The sequence below is a fragment of the Lepidothrix coronata genome, unplaced genomic scaffold, assembly GCF_001604755.1.
Source record: "Lepidothrix coronata isolate B3197 unplaced genomic scaffold, Lepidothrix_coronata-1.0 Scaffold12, whole genome shotgun sequence".
Taxonomy (NCBI): domain Eukaryota; kingdom Metazoa; phylum Chordata; class Aves; order Passeriformes; family Pipridae; genus Lepidothrix; species Lepidothrix coronata.
The window spans coordinates 8,656,526-8,672,381 of record NW_016690192.1 but is presented as its reverse complement, the minus strand read 5'-3'; the positions used below and the strand labels follow the sequence as shown (position 1 = coordinate 8,672,381).

Here is a 15,856-nt window from a genome sequence, read left to right as displayed (position 1 = left end):
GTATAACCTCTGCCCATGGGCCATTGTTGTAAAATAACAATATAATATTGTTAATGGATCGTCCTCAGTGAAAGGCCAGTTACTGAGTGAATTCAATGTGAAGAAAAATATTCTTTGCTACCTCTGATGATGGTCATTGCTACTCAAGCTGCACTGCCTCTGGAGGCTCTGGGCAAGTGCAGGCTGGAGCAATTGCTTCTCTTCCCTGCCCATCCTCGGTGTGTGGCAGTGAAGACCTAGTGGTGACCACTGGGTCTTGTCTGGGGCTCCCCACCGGAGAGACTAAATGGGACCAAATCTTCCCAGTGATGATCCTCAGCCATTTGTGCAGCTGGAATCTGCAGATTGGTTTCCACATGCCTCAGAGTGGTGATGGGAAGAGTCAGAGCTGGGTGGTGGTTATGCTTCCCTGCTGGGATGGAGCTGCTTTTCAGCAGTATCGGGTTAGTTAATATAAAATTAAATCTTCTAAATACCCTCTGAGAAGGACACTGACTTGCTTTTTAGTGTTAGAAATTACAAAGTTTGGAGCCCTCTTGGTACAAGGACATGTGCACACAGCAAGATCAGGAGGCAACAGCAGACATGCCAGCAGCTTGGCAATTAACTGGGAGGAATCTAACAAAATCCATTGTAATGCAAAACAAGTACTTCTGAAGTTGTTTTTTTTTCCAAAAGTTTTTTATATATGGTTGATAAAACTAAGATTTAGTGAAGGGAGGAGGAAACAAGTTGCTGAACTGGAAACTCAGATGAAAATTCACACCAGACCAAGCTTGGCTGAGCACTAGAGAAGCCAGGACGTGCTTGTACCATTTACCACTGTATTTAAATTATGAGCACCTTGTTCAAGAAGCTACAAACTCCCAAATATCCCAGTTGAGGATATTTAATTATTTTTCATTTTTTCACTTGAAAAGAGTTCCCAACCTTAAAATAAGTGGAGTATCCTTGCCAAAGATCTTTCAGCCTCTTTAGAATAGAGCACTTAGATTACTGGGGACAAAGTGAGTATCTTGAATGCTCTGTGTCAAGGCACGAACAAACGGCACAGAAACAGTAGTACAGTACAGAGTGAAACCTGACAACTTGGTGTTAAAGGAAAGGAATGCTACTGTATGGTTTGATTGTGATCAACTTATCTTCAAGTGGGTTTATTAGCAATTTAATGGAATATTGGTTATTCAAGAGCCATAATAGCTCTGGTTGAAATGTCCCTTCTGCACAGTTTTCCCATACCCTGTGGAATGAGCAGAATGTGACAGTTGAGCTTTCAACAGGCTTCATGAATTTTAAATACTTTTCAGCTGTAAAATGGGGCACATGGCGTGTGGTCAACGGTGGACAAGGAGCTGGCAGCCGCTGAGGGTATTATGGGATATTGAGTGTCTGGGAGATAATGAATGCTTGGCTTATCCAGGTGCATTCTTGGCCTGCTGTGCATGTCCAGACAGAATGGAATATATTTCTCTGGCCAACATTTAACAATTGATCATTTTGTAATTGTAAGCAGAAAGTATTTAGAACATTACTTTCTCAGCATGCCTGTGTAGGACTTAAATTTCATGTCATCATCTTTATCCGGCAAAATCTTCTCTGTTTTTCTGTAACAATGCATTCATGCCACTTAAACTTTTCCACTAACCTGATTTTATGCTTGGTGGAAAAGGCTTAGAGAGCCTTTTCTTCTAGTGACTTTAAATCTCTATCTGTTCAAGCATCCTTTTTTTTCCTGTGATTTTTTTTTTTTTTTTAAACCTGACTGAAATTATTTCCACTTGCTGTGGGTTGTAATTTCAGCCCAACTTTTTGTAGCAAGTGAGCTGTTTGCTGGCTCCTGCTTTGTGGGAAATAGCATCCCTGCATTTTGAAAGCTAAATGGTGGAAGAGAGGAAGGGGAAACCCAGGCATGGTTTGCTGCTGGTGAGCTATGTAAAGTTGTTCTCATGCACTTCGGTTCTGCTTAGCTATGAAAATACAACATGTTCCAAGGACAACCAGATTAATTGTATTTTTAACTGCATGTACCTGGAAGAGGAGGTTGCCACTTGAACTCCTGAGACCTGCCAGACTGGAGTTCCCCTCCTGCTTGGTCAAGAAGCTCTTCTAGGACAAGAAGCCTTAGAGGCCACCTGCCACATTCTGCTTCTTCTCCATGTGCCAGGCCCTCTCTGCTGGCTCTGGTCCAGCTTTTTCCATGTTTCCCCTTCCCTATTAATCCCTGGTGGTACTGTGCTCACCCCAATCTCGGGTCACTCTTTTGGGGCAATGGATGCTCAGCACCAGGTACATCAGCATAGTTTGTGAGTATTTCAGTAGTAGAGCAGTAAAGGGCTTTGAATCCATAATTAGCAGTGTGTGGGCAGTAACAAATGAGATAATTTCTGAACTCCTTGGTTCATAAACTCCCAAAACTGCCAAAAACTGCACCTGCTTGGTACAAGCTTTGGGTAAAGGTGAAACTGTCTCAGAGCTGTAATCTAAAAGCATTAGTGTGGTATCTGTGTACCAGGAGCAGCTAACAAATTATCTTCTGCTTGAGGACATAGCTGGGGAGTACCTTGGTGTTCCTTCTTGGCCCTCCTGTGGCCTCATTTGATGAAAATGGCTGAATCCTGAGGACAAGCCGTGATGTGTGTATCCTGCATGGCACATCAGGCTGAGCGGGGTGGAAGGAGCACTGTCTGCCAGCAAAGCATGATACTGGCTGTGTGCTGGTCGGTATTCTGGCACAGGCACTGAGCCATGTCAGAGAAAGTTTTCTGGGGCGTTTTCTGGCAGAGAGGTTTTTCTGGGTGTTCTGATGTAACGCTGTTTTCCATGTGTTGTGATGTTCAGCCTAGTTTGATGAAGTCAGGCTCAGATCACTCAGAACAGAGCAGTCCAGATGTGATTTGTCTGGGTGTCTTGGGAGCACCACATCCATCCATGCCATCCGGGAGTGTGCTGCTGAGCAGCTGGCAACCCACTCTGGGACCAGGTTGCTGTTGGTCTTTATCTTTTCTCCCCTTCTTGAAAAAAGCAGTGGGATGGACACAAAGACTCTGTGTGGGGGAAAAGGGGGATTGATGGCTAAAGCACACTGTGGTCTGTCAGTTGGATGGAAATGGCAGGTACAGACTGTTCTGGTGGCTGTTTGTAGAGCAGAGCTGACGTTTCTTGTCTTGTAGTCTTAACAAACTCTTACAGCATGATCTGTAATGAATAGCAGTGCTGGAGCGTCTTGTTCTTCCACTGTTTCCCTGATGACCTTTCAAGAGCCAGGGCCCTTTCTCGTATTAACACTGGGAGCAGGAGTTGGAAATTCTGCCACAACCCACATCCCACAAATTTCCAAAATCAATAACTATGAGGGTGTGTATCTAACATGTTTAAAGCAAGAAAACAACCAGTAGGAGTTTTTCTTCTCAAAAAGCCTCAAAACTATTACAGCACTGCTTTATTTTCTTTGAAGCCTCTGCAAGTCCAGAAGGGCAATGCTCACTGTTAAAAGGAGACAGACCTCTCACCTCCAAACACAGCAGATTCAGGCAGGCAAGAACCTGGATCGTGACCAACACTGGTATCTGGTTTTGCAAAACTGAAGTCTACCCTTTCCTGGCCCCAGATCTGTCCATCTCTATTTATAGCCTTTACTCAGAACCTTGCTGAAAAATGTGTTATATATTGACAGTGGCACTTTGTGAACTCAGAGCTAATGGCTCCAGAAATAATCACCTTTGAGATATCATAGTCTAACTTTTGCATATATTAAGTCTGGCATTTGCTTTGCATGGCTATGAGTGACTTTAAAACACAATGAAGTAAGACTCAAATGCAATATTTGTGCTTTAACAAACTGGAGAAATGGGTGGTGAATGTAAACTTTCAGGAGACAGTGCAGTAGTGTGTCTTGGACTGAGAGCCCTTTTTGTTAGAGCTGCGGGTGGTCTCTGGAGAACTGAGCTGTTAGCACATAAAGCTGAGCTCTGCTGGTTTAGAAACCTCTTTTCATCTCTGGGTCATTGGATGGTCATCTGCTCTCTGACTCTCTCTGCATCCTTTCATTTAAGACAAGTCTACAGGCATCTTCCCTCTTTCACCAGGAGCTCAGAGACGAAGGCAGGTGGGTCATTGCAGTCATTAGAAGATGCCTGATTTGATGCCATCCACAACTTCTGCTGAGCCCCAGCTGTGCCCCTGCCCATGGGGCATTTTGGGAGCCTCAGTGGCGCCTCACCCATGGCCCCACCACCCTGTCACCCCAGAGGAAAAGCTGCCCTGCTCTTGGCAGGTGTGAGATGGTGGCTTGCAAAATCATTTCCCTATTTCCACTGTCTTTTGAAGAGACAATTTCCTTCTTACTGTCAATAACATAAATCCCATAATATGGTTAGTGCACAGGAGACCAGTAAATAATTTAGGAAGCAGCCTATGTTTAGAGTGCATCAAATACTAATATAGAGCAGTAAAAATCTGCGCACATCAGTAACAGTAATTGGTGGAAGGCACCGGTCTGGAGGGTAATGAGCTCCATTTTTAAAGCACGAGGAAATTAGATTCTTATAAATGTCAAACGCAGTTATTGTCCTCCTTCCTTGAAACAGAGCTGAGCTGGCTGGAGCCCATTGTCTCTCAATCAGCTTTGCTATGGATTAGACACATCCCATCTCACACCAGGAATGTGCTTATTAGAAAAATATCACTGCACAAAGCATACAAGATTTAACACTCAACCCATGTACTAATGGATACATGTACAATAAAACCCAATATCGTGTTACAAACCTGAAGCTAACCTGAGATAATAAGATACAGAAATCTGAAAGGATACAGATGATTGTTTTCCTTGTGTGTAATAATTCTGACTACCTAGGATTTTAGTTTTCGAATAAAGGAGATGAAGTGAGGGAAGGTGACTTTTCCTCTTGGCTGCTTATGAAAAAAGGAAGCAGTAAGTCTTCTTCATAGTGAATATGCTTGTAATCAGGTCATGTCCAAATATTTTGTGTATTTTACTGGTGTCTCCTGGGTAACTGCAGCTTCACAGAGAACTTTGTTGATCCACCGTTTTTCATTTCTTTCCTGAGAAAAAACCAAGAGGTGGTTATTTGTTCATATATCAAAGCTAGCTCTGTGAATTAATCTTTCATTCATAATGAATGAAAATCTTGCCAGTATGTGTTAAGACACCACACTTCAGAAAAATGGCTATTGATTGTCTGGGGAGGGCAAAATGTGAGGAGAAGAGAGGTCTTTCTAAAATCAACCTCCTCTCCTGCATCCCTATTTTTAACATCTTACTTGAGGATAACAATCACTTGTCTGTCCTTAGCTAGAGATTGTATCTCATTTCCTCTCAGGGTTAGGAGCTCTGTTAGAAAGTAGCACAATCCGTCTTGATGTAGGAAGTCTTAAGAATGGAGCAAAGCTCTGGATTCCCTTTTGCAGTGATGAGATACAGACTCAAGCTACTTGCGTGGACTTTACCATTCATACTAACCCAAACTCTAAATGCTGCACTATGCTGTTTCCAAGGTGGAAGTGTGTCAAACACATACCGTGGACATGCTGTGTTGGCGACCCTGCTCAGGGCTGCTGCAGGATGTCTTTAGAGATGACGTGGTGGGGGTAATGCGACTGTGCTGTATTCCATACAGGAGACTCAGCAAAAGCAGATGAGCTATTCAGTCCTAGATTTGTTTTTCTAGAGTTCTTTTTTTTACAAATATGTGGGGGTTTTTTTCCAGTTGCCTTTTAATAATGTTAAGTTTTCCTTCCTATCTTCTCCATATCAACTTGTTATTCTTTTTTCATTTCTGCTTCTATTGAATGAAGTTTCTGGTGTTGCCTATAGAAAACAAACAGTAACTTGAGTCTTCTATTTTACACAAGCAAGAGATATTGAAAGATATTCCTAGCATGTGTCACCAGGCATGTGAACAGCACTTTCCCATTAGAACTCTAGGAATTTCTACTCGTTGCTTCAAGTCCCTGCAAAACAGTGGACCATAGGCTTGAATCCATCATGGAAAAATCATCCAGCTATTTATATGGCAGTCATTTTATTTATTTAAATTTGGTTTCATAAGCTAAAATGAACCCAATTTTGGGGGGAAAACATCCTGAGGATCTTACAAATATCTTCAAAGCCTTGGACACCATGAAGCAAATTAAACTAGTTTTCTGTGATTGTGGACAACTTTTATTTCTGATAATTTTCCTTAATGTCTGTGCTACAGCTGTACCCTATGAATTAAATAAAGAAACAATTAAAGGCATCTCTCACGTAGCCTGGTGGTTAAATGGTAATCAGCAGCTGGTGATTAAAACATCCATATGACTCAAATCGCAAATCCGAAGTCAGCTTTTACATTGCACTATCCTCATTAGCTAGGCACTTTACTTAATTGGTCCTCTAGTGCAAGTGCTATTAGGTGGCCATTCTGGGCCAGGGATGTGAAGTGCTGCTGCCTCCCTGCCTGCCTCTCCCTGGGGAGCTTTGCTTTGACTGACTGTGTTGGAGTCTCTTCGCAGGGCTGTGCGTACTTTGCAGTACTCAGGTAAAAACTAGGTTTCCACCTGCCAGGAGAAGCTCAAACCCATGGTGGTGACCGGTGTTTGTTTGCTCTCATCACAGCAATTGTTGCACGTCCCTGGTCCCAACTCTCATTAGAATTGTTGCGCCCTGGTCCCATTTGGTCTTCAGGCAGCCTTGCAACACATAAAGCACCTTCATGTCTTGTCTGCAGGCTGCCCAGGTTTTACATGTCCTTACTCTCTCAGATGTTGTTCTGTGTTCCAGAGAAGCTTTTGCTTTTGTCTCTCCCCACAGAAAGTGGATAGGGTGGTCCTCTGCCACAATAACATCCACAGCTCTGCTGATGCTTCATATTTGTTGAGACATGGTAGGGGAGGAGGACGGGAGTGGCATGAGGAGCGAGTGCTCACCGGGGCAGCCACTGGCTTGATTTGCTCCGCAAGCCCAGGCAGCTTCTGCTGGGAATACCTGATCAGCAGCATATATCCTGAAAGGACTTTCTCTCCTTGGTGTTTTGGTTTTGGAAGCTGCTGGAGGTCGTAGATTAACTGGAGATAGGTGACCACGCAACAGGCTCAAACCTGTTTTTTCCTGCCATTAGGCCTTCTGCCTTAAATAACCCCATCTGGTGGATATATTTATTTATTCCAAATCCTGTGACTAGTGTACCAACTGTGAGTTTGCTCATCTGCCTCATGTCAGCACGAAAGAGTGAGTCTGTGTGTTCTTAGAATAGAACCCTTCTTTTATTATGCTGCAACTCTATTACTTCATATTAAGCAATTGTTTTCTTTTTTGGGGTCTTATGACTCTTAAGCATGTAGCCACCTGCACAGTGAAACCCACTGGGCTTCACAGACAAAAGAAATCATTCTGCTATCAGCATATGGATGTTACAAAATGTTGCCATGTTTGTAGAAAGGCAATTTTCCAATATTAACTCAGCTGTTCCCCATTTATTTTTAAAATATCACGAGTCCAATCCTCATTATAGATCTAATTTTAAAGAACACTGGAGATAAAGCAACAAGACTAAGAACGATGAAGACTTTCTACTAAGCCTGGAGACTTTTGAGTGCCAGGTTTCTGTCTGAAGTCATTTTAGCATCGAGTGACAGAGAAGCAAAAAGAAGTGTTAATTGTAAAGGGCATGCTGCAGGCTCTCTGCAGTCTGCATGCCAAAGCCTTAGATAGGATTTTGTGTGGGGAGGATGAGTCTCCTGTCTCAGCAAGCCCGCAGGTACAGTTCTGTTTTGCAGCATAGCCCATCAGGGTTCTCCAGGTGGCACAAAGATCTGCCTTTGTCCTGCACAGCTTTAAACTGAGGCACCTATTGTGACTGTGTGCTTGTTGTCCAGGGTTTTTTCTCTAAATGACTAGAGAATGAGAAGATGCTACAGAGAAAGAAGAACCTCCGGAGAGCAGATCAGTCTTGGATAAGATGCTGCCCTCAGTGTAGACCCACATCACCTGTCCTGACAGCCCATGGGGACCTGCTCTTGCCTTTTGGGCTTGGGCTTCAGCATTATTGGGATTGCTCACAAATGCCACATTGCTGAAATGTGAAAAATGAGTGGGAAAAGGTGGCGTGGGTGGATCACATCTGCCCCCTCCCTTACTCCCAAAATCCAGCACTGCTCTTAGGAAGGTATGACAGGCAAACTGTTGCTGCTATTGCTCTGCGGCTGCTGCAGTGAGCGTGAAGGACTAGTCACCATCATGTGTCCTTTCTGTGCTGTGGCAGGTATAGTTTGGCAGAGCCCAAGGTAGGGCTGCTAGAGTTGCATTTGTTGGTATATGGTGCTGGAAGACTAGTATGGTGTTACCTGCTTTAGTTTCCTTCGTTTCTTCCAGGAATGCTTAATTTATCACATTAAGTAGATAAATGACCTGTGGGACGTGAAAATCAGAGCTGTCTAATAGGTCTTCACTGTGTCTCCCATGTTTGTTAGCGCTTCCTGGGCACCTCTGGTTAACCGTGGTGAGAAAGTTTCACTGCACATGAAGATGCTGCTGTGTGGGATCAAATTCAAAGGTTTCTGTGGACGAGCTCATGTTTTTATTGACATTCTGCAAGCTGTAGTTGTGAGCTCTTGGTGAGAGGGTGGCTGTGTGTAGATGCTTCTTTTGGCTTACAAGGCGTCACGGTGATGTTGTTTGAACATAGCAAGTGTTAGCCCCTGTTCTGGATGGCTGATCACATGAGCCTCTATAGAAACAGATTTCTGCTCTAGGCATCCTCAGCAGCTCTCCCAGGGAAAGAAGAAACCTACTGAAGCTGCATTCTCCACTTCTAATACAAGCTCCTTTCAGCAGGAAATGGGCTTGGACTTCCAGCCATGTGTGCAGTTTTCCAGCAGTCAGCCCCACAAGATAGGCATGAAACATCTTGTAATTATGAAGCAAGGTAGCTCAAAAATGCAAAGAGAACTAGTGTTTAGCAGAATTGCAAAGCTATAAAGAAGATGAATGTTTTATTGATTAGGGGATTATTTTTTTTTCTGCTGACTGAAGAGGGGTTTGTGGTAGAGCTGCCACTTCTTGCGCCTGAGCAGTGTGGAAGGAGTAAACCTCACTCCTCTGCTGGTGCTTTTTCTGGCTCAAATCCAAGGGACAGGATTTGCAAGAGGATATTACTGTGCAGACAGACTGGACTTAACGTGTTTTGGACCTCTCGTCTGTCTCCTCTGAATGCTGCATGGCTCCTGTGCAAAGGCAAGAGCCTGACCTCTGCCACTTGACACCCCATCCCCTGCAGACAAAGGCCTCTGGAGAGAGGTGGTAAACTGTGATGGGCAGGGACACAAAGGACTCTGCCATCCATCTTGCTAAAGGTTCATTAAAGGGCTTTAATACTTATTAATTATATGTATTTCTGGCGGGGTTTTTTTTAAATTTTTCAGTGGTACAATATGTTCTAAGTAACTTTCTTTTAAACAGGTTGAAGCCATGAAGAGAGTACTAGAAAGTCTCAACCTGAATATAGTCGAGATGGTGGATGAAAATGCAACCTTGGATGGTGGAGATGTCTTATTTACAGGTATAGTGAAAGTGAATTTGCTGTTTATTTCTGACTGCCTTAAAGACTGCCTGTTATCTGACATCAGCATAATAAAACATCATTCCTGTAGTTTGTTAAATCAGTTGTTTACTAAATGTCACAAAGGTGAGTTCTCAGTGCAACCCTCAATGTCCTGCCTAATGCCTGAATAAATGGAATAGCAGTGTACATAGTACAAAGAGCAGTGCTTTCATACAGATTTTATTTTAGCTTGTAAAGTGCCAATAAGAAAAATGCTTTCAGTAGTCAACTGTCTGCAGTTGTTTCATATTTCTTACTACAAGCAGCTACATTCACCAGATTCATTTTCAGGACCTGTAAAAGCTTGATGCAGACAATTGTCACTAGTTCAATGAATCAAATGCAAAAAAATGCATTTTTTGTTTATGGAGAAAGCGGTGGAGTTGTCTGTCAGATGTCATGTGCTAGACAACTTATATGCATGGTTGACTTCAAAGATGAAGATACTGACTGTGTTTTTTATGTCATTAAACCCATTAGACATTTTCTCACATCGGCTGCACACGGGGCTGCTCCCCGCCTGTGCTGAATGAGCCTGTTTGTTTTGATCAACATCACAGTAGATTGTCTGCTTGCCTTAGTTCACCAAGGGGAAAAAAGGCTCTCAAAAGAAGCAGATGAGGAAGGGAGGCCTTTCTGAGGCCTTTCTAAGGCAATGCAGATCCAGCACTGATTTTCTCTGGAGCTGGAGCTGAAGGATTATGGTGACTGCAGAGCTGCCTTCAGACCAGAGGAAATCTCAGAGGGAGAAGGAAAGGGTCAATCAGTGCTGAACTAATCCAACCCAGCTGTTCTCTTTCCTGACCCAATGGCCATTGCAGAGCTTTAGAAGAGGAAGCTATTTATGCTTCTGGTGAAATGTGTCTTCTGCATGAAGATTAATTGCTTTAGATTATCACCTCACAATTGCAGGTTGCATTTTTTTATGCTGAATTTTCAGTTTTACTACTCAACTTGAGAAAAGAAATATAGAAAATGAAAATCTGGTAAAGATTGCTTCACAATGTCTCTAAAGCTGGTCTGCTTTAAAAATGTTTATGCTCTGATGAAGAAGCTAATGTGATTTTTTTTTCATGGCTTAAAAAAAAGAAAAGCTGTAATTGTTTTGCTCTTAATTTTTTCATTCAAGGCAGAGAATTTTTCGTGGGGCTTTCCAGGCGGACAAATCAACGTGGTGCAGAAATTCTGGCTGACACATTTAAGGTTCGTAGACTCATTCATGCCACAGGACATAAAAGCTGTCATTCACTGAACTAGTTTAAAAATTATACTGGCCAAGGTGTTTGTCATACTCATGTACTTTATGTGGGACTAAAAAGGTTTGAACATCCTGTAAAGTGATAAATGCTGAAGTTGGATCTGAGATGTGAGATTGCTGCATAAAAATAAATTGGATAGTGGGAGGCTGGTATTTTTTGAGAGCATATAAATGCTCACATTATTCATGTTCTCATGTATCATCAATGTGTTCTAATTGACAGTCCCTGGAGAGGTTTTATGTACATACTGTTTAATTAAGCATTTTAATGTATTTCTTTATAGTCTCAACAATAGTAATACTTGAAATATGTTCTGGGTTTTACTCCAGTGCTCCAGACAACACAAGCTGGTCCAGAGGAGTGTGTCATACTTAAACAGTGGACACTGTGCCCTGAGACTGACAATTTACAGACTGTAAAATTAATTATGGAATATCTCAATATAATTATGGAATTAGGACACTTTAAAAATATTTATAACAGCCATTCCTTGCTTCCATACAGGATTATGCTGTCTCCACAGTCCCTGTTCATGATTCTTTGCATCTGAAGGGCTTTTGCAGCATGGCTGGACCAAACTTGATTGCTATTGGATCAAGTGAAGCTGCACAGAAAGCCCTGAAGGTAAAGCACATAAGAAAATTTTCTAAACAGCAGATCTCCTTTTGTTTTGTTTTGTTTTAATATCTGTTTTAGAATACTGGAATTTTAAAATGGATATAGATCAATGAAAGAGGAAACCAGTACGTGAGGAAACTTGGCTTTTAAAATTGCCAGAGGGGAAGTAAAAGTTTAGTCATGAAGAAGGAGGGAGAGGGGTCTGATCCCTTTTGCAAAGATGACCTGTTTATGCAGCATAGACTTTCTGGATAAATCAGTAAGTAATTCCAGCTGCAGGGCCCAGATTCCAGGATTCCCTGTCCCTCCTTCCATCATCACCTGGGTGCAAAGTAAAGTTCCTTCCTGCTCACACATTTTCTCTCTGGTCCCATGAGGGTCTCATAACAGCACAGCTTCAACAGGAAGAAGGGAGAGAAGTCTCACCCCAGCCTGCCCATAGTTTGTGTCTGAACATTCTCCTATAAAGTGGGAGGTGTGGGTTTGAACCCTCAGGCCAAGAGGCCTCATATATCTGAGTCTCTCTCTTTGCTGGCAGATTTGGAAACCAGTAGTCCATTGTGTAGCAGGTCAAGGCTGTGCTACTGCCACCATCCTCAATGGGAAATGTTTATTGCTGCTGTAGTTTGCACTGGGCTCAGTGCACTGGGCTCCTGCCTGCTGTGTGTGTTTAGAGCAAATCTAGCAAATTAAACTTCATCAGAGATGTGGGCACAGAGACACCTGAGATCATGAATTTCATTATGCTTGTAGGAAACAGCTCGTGGAGAGGTCAGCATCTCTGCTGCTGCAGGGTGCAACAGCTGCAGGCACTGACACTTTGCAGCAGAAACTTTGGCTGGGCTACCAAAACAGCAAAGGGCAAGTGAGACTTTTTTTTATCAGGACTTGCTGGAAAGATTAAACTAGAATTTACTTTTCAGTAATGACAGCAAGTCCTAAATTTTCAGTTTTCGATTATACCGATTCTTTTGCCAATAAATAAGAGCCTAAGTGCAGGCTTTGCTCTTTGGTTTTGCAGAAGTCTCCTTGATGCAACATGATCACTAATGCATAGAGGAAGCCAGCTGTGTGTTCCTAATAAGAAATGAAGAGTGGTAGAGATAGCTCTGCTGTATTAGTGAGAAAGCTCTTTGAAATCTGCTCAGATTAAATGTAATTTCTGCAACCCAACTTGTGTCTCTTGCCCTGGTTCTAAAGCATGAATTATTTTTAAGAACAGCATTGCTGTCAGTACCCAAGGCACTGCTCCAAATCTGTGCCAGGCAGAACATTTACAACAGAAATAGTGTGTAACTCCAAAATCAACATCCCTGGTCCCCAAAGAGCTTAGGAACCTACACTGCATGTCTTGTACACTTCCTTGTGTTTAGGAAGCCAGTGATATTTATTACTTTAAAACATCTTTAAATATTTGCAAGATGGAGGCCTGAGAGTTTTCTTGTCCTTACTGCCATGCTGAGATATTTCACTGGATGTTTGCTTTTCAGGTCTTAAACGTTTTCCTCATGGGCATAATCCTAGGACTTTTCATTTCCCAGCAGCATCATTTTTACTATCAGAGCGTAGCAGAGATTTGTTGGGGCTTTTTTTCTCTTTTATCTTGTGACGGTTCAAGTTTTAAAATGTCTCACTTCCCAGCTAAGATAAAATGAACATTCTCAGAGTGTCCCTTGCTGGACATGGGTTGAATTGTGGGGGCCAAGAAAGTCTAGTCTTTGCTGGTTTAGCCTTGCAGCCTGGCAGCAATTAAGGAGGTAGGATAGCGGCCTGATTGCTATATCTGAGTTCAGGGGAGCTCCTAAACAAGAGGATGGTCCCTTGACTTCCCACGTAGTTTGGAGTTGCTTTAGTTTGCTCATTCAGTTCCTTTGAACAAGCTGTCAAAGTTTCTCATTAGAAATCACTACAGGAAGCCCTGAGAGCATATTCCCAGCTTATCACCTACATCTCCTTCCCTGAGAAACTTATAACAATTGGTTTTGGTTATGGAGGTCTGATGTTCCTGATGCTGTGAGATTGATTTAATCTGGGATGGAAAGTGCCCTGCATCTTTCCCTGTGAGATATACACTATCCCAAATGTTTAGGCTCAAACTCAAAATGCATTGTGAGCAGCAGCCTGATGAAGTTTGCATATATCCAGATAGCTCTACACTTGTACAGTGTGTTTATAAACACGAGTAAAATTCAAGTGCAATACTGGTTGCTCAGAGCTACAATTTGAACTTGAGCCAGGACTAATCTGAGAACTCATCAGTTTGATTAAAGCCCTTTGCACAGCTCGGCTAATCATGTTGCAGTGCCTCAATTTAGCTATTGTAACCAAAAATATTTTTTGGATAAGCTGATTAAATGTTGCTGGTAACTAACCATCAAGTAAATACCAGCATTAATCAAGACACAGCAAAAAGCAGATATATTTTTAGAAGAAGATGGTAATTAACAAGGTAATCTAGCAGTCTTTGATTGTTGGTGGATATCTTTTTAAAAATAACTACATCTGTTTTCAGTGTGTTTTTTTGCATTGGACATTTAGCAGTTCATTGACACATGTGTGAGGGTTATGTTTGCTCACACCCTGCCACCTGAAGTTGAAGACTCTGGCCTAGGGCAGCGGTTTTGTCCCATAGCATGTGCCCTTCTCATGCTCCTGGAGAGCCAACAGGTTACATCAGGCAAGCATGTCGCAGTCAGCAACTTATGAAGTTACCCTGAGTGTGTTTCAGTGTGTTGGAGCCAAGTCTACTCTAATCCTGGGGAATATCTAGCTGTTCCTCCAGGAATCTAAATCTCTTCAGAGAAATTATTGGCAAACAAATGTGTAAATTGCCTGTCTTGGAAGTGATAGCATTTGCAATGCTGCTTATTACCAGCTTCCCTTAACATTTGAGTTCTTGCTTTTTGACAAAATATTTGTATTTGTTCACTTGCCTCCAAAGAAAAAAAAAATTTCAGTTGGCAATCAGCTTCTTGCAGTCTTGTGGAAATGCAGCTGCAAGAGGATCTTTGAGGCACTGACACTCAGAATTAAAAGGTGCTGGATTTTACCAGATCAACTGAGCTGTAGCAGTGCTTTCAGCTGTTCCTCTCGTTACCCAATGCAGTCTGTGTGGCAGTACAGTCCCCTGAGCTTCTGCTGAGTCTGTTGCCTGGCACAGCCCAGCATGCCACTCCTTTATTGTGATAGCTTGTTATTTTAAACCCCTCCTTCACGTTGCCATTTTTCATGTCTGGAAATGCAATCATACAAGCCAGATGATTAAGTTGTCTTTAACCGCATCTCGTACTTGTTTTCACGTGTCTTGTTAGCCAACAGGTGAACTGCTATGTCAGGCTATGCTAACACTGTATATTTAAAATAGGATTTATCTTCCTATTCCTCTTTTAAACAATCTTGTTTAAAAGAGAAATTTTTCTCGATTGTTCTTACTAGTACAACTTGTGTATCCTTGCAATACGTTAAAGACTGAAAAAGAAATTGCATCTGGTGCTCACATATGGCAGAGTGCAATTGATGTAGAGTTTAGTGCAGTGTATGTAATGTAAAGCACTGCAAGTGAGCTAGGAAATGAGTGCACAGAGTTTAGGATTATAGACCACATGCTAGAAGTAGACAATAAATCAGAAGTGACATTTTAGCCATGAAATCCTCTTCAGACTCTGGCAAATATAGAATGTTTATTTGAGCTATAGCTGAAAAGTGGCACTTGAGGAAACTGGGTGAAAAAAAAGAAAAATTAAGTGCAGAAAGTACTGGGGCCTGTAGTCACTATCACATCTGAAATTTTAACTTCCCTCTGCTGTTTTCAGCATGCATTTAATTCCTTCTTGTAGTTAAACCTGTTTATAATTCCATAAATGTAATTCCACAGTTGAACATTGGCCACGGCTGTTGAGATGATAAAGCCTGGGATTACTTTTCTGTTCCCTCAGTGAGGCCAGGATTTCCTCCAAATATGTCCCCTTTGGGCTCTGATCCTGCACTGTTGGAATTGCTGACCTTTGCTGTGAGCATGAATGAGGACAGATTTGGGCTGTGACAGTGCTGGTCCCGGTGTAGGGAGGTGGTGGGGCAGTGCTGCAGGTGAACACTCTGCACCACTTTTTCCACAACAAGGGGCACAGCCTTGGTATCTGGCTGGGACAGCAGAAGAGCCAGGACTGGCCCAGGACATAATCCGGTTCAGGTCCCAGCAGCAAAGGCAAAAGCTAGGCAATGTGGTGATGGGAACCATGACACAGCATCTGTTGCACACTCCTTTCTGTATGCTCTTGCTCTATGCTAAATCCAGAAAAGCCACATTTCTGGCTGCTTGTATCGGTTGGTACAGAGCACAATTTCCTTCCACTTTGTAATGAGTGAAGACTTGGACAG

General features: G+C 42.5%; 1 protein-coding gene across 1 annotated transcript in view; it reads left to right on the top strand.

Annotated features, from left to right (window-relative positions):
- The window catches only part of DDAH1 (dimethylarginine dimethylaminohydrolase 1), a 59,691-nt gene that overhangs the window by 30,680 nt on the left and 13,155 nt on the right, over nt 1–15,856 (top strand). Inside the window, exons 2-4 of the mRNA XM_017805643.1 lie at nt 9,461–9,560; nt 10,732–10,805; nt 11,366–11,485. Coding sequence (XP_017661132.1) covers nt 9,461–9,560; nt 10,732–10,805; nt 11,366–11,485 — 294 coding nt within the window. The remainder of the gene's footprint in view (nt 1–9,460; nt 9,561–10,731; nt 10,806–11,365; nt 11,486–15,856) is intronic.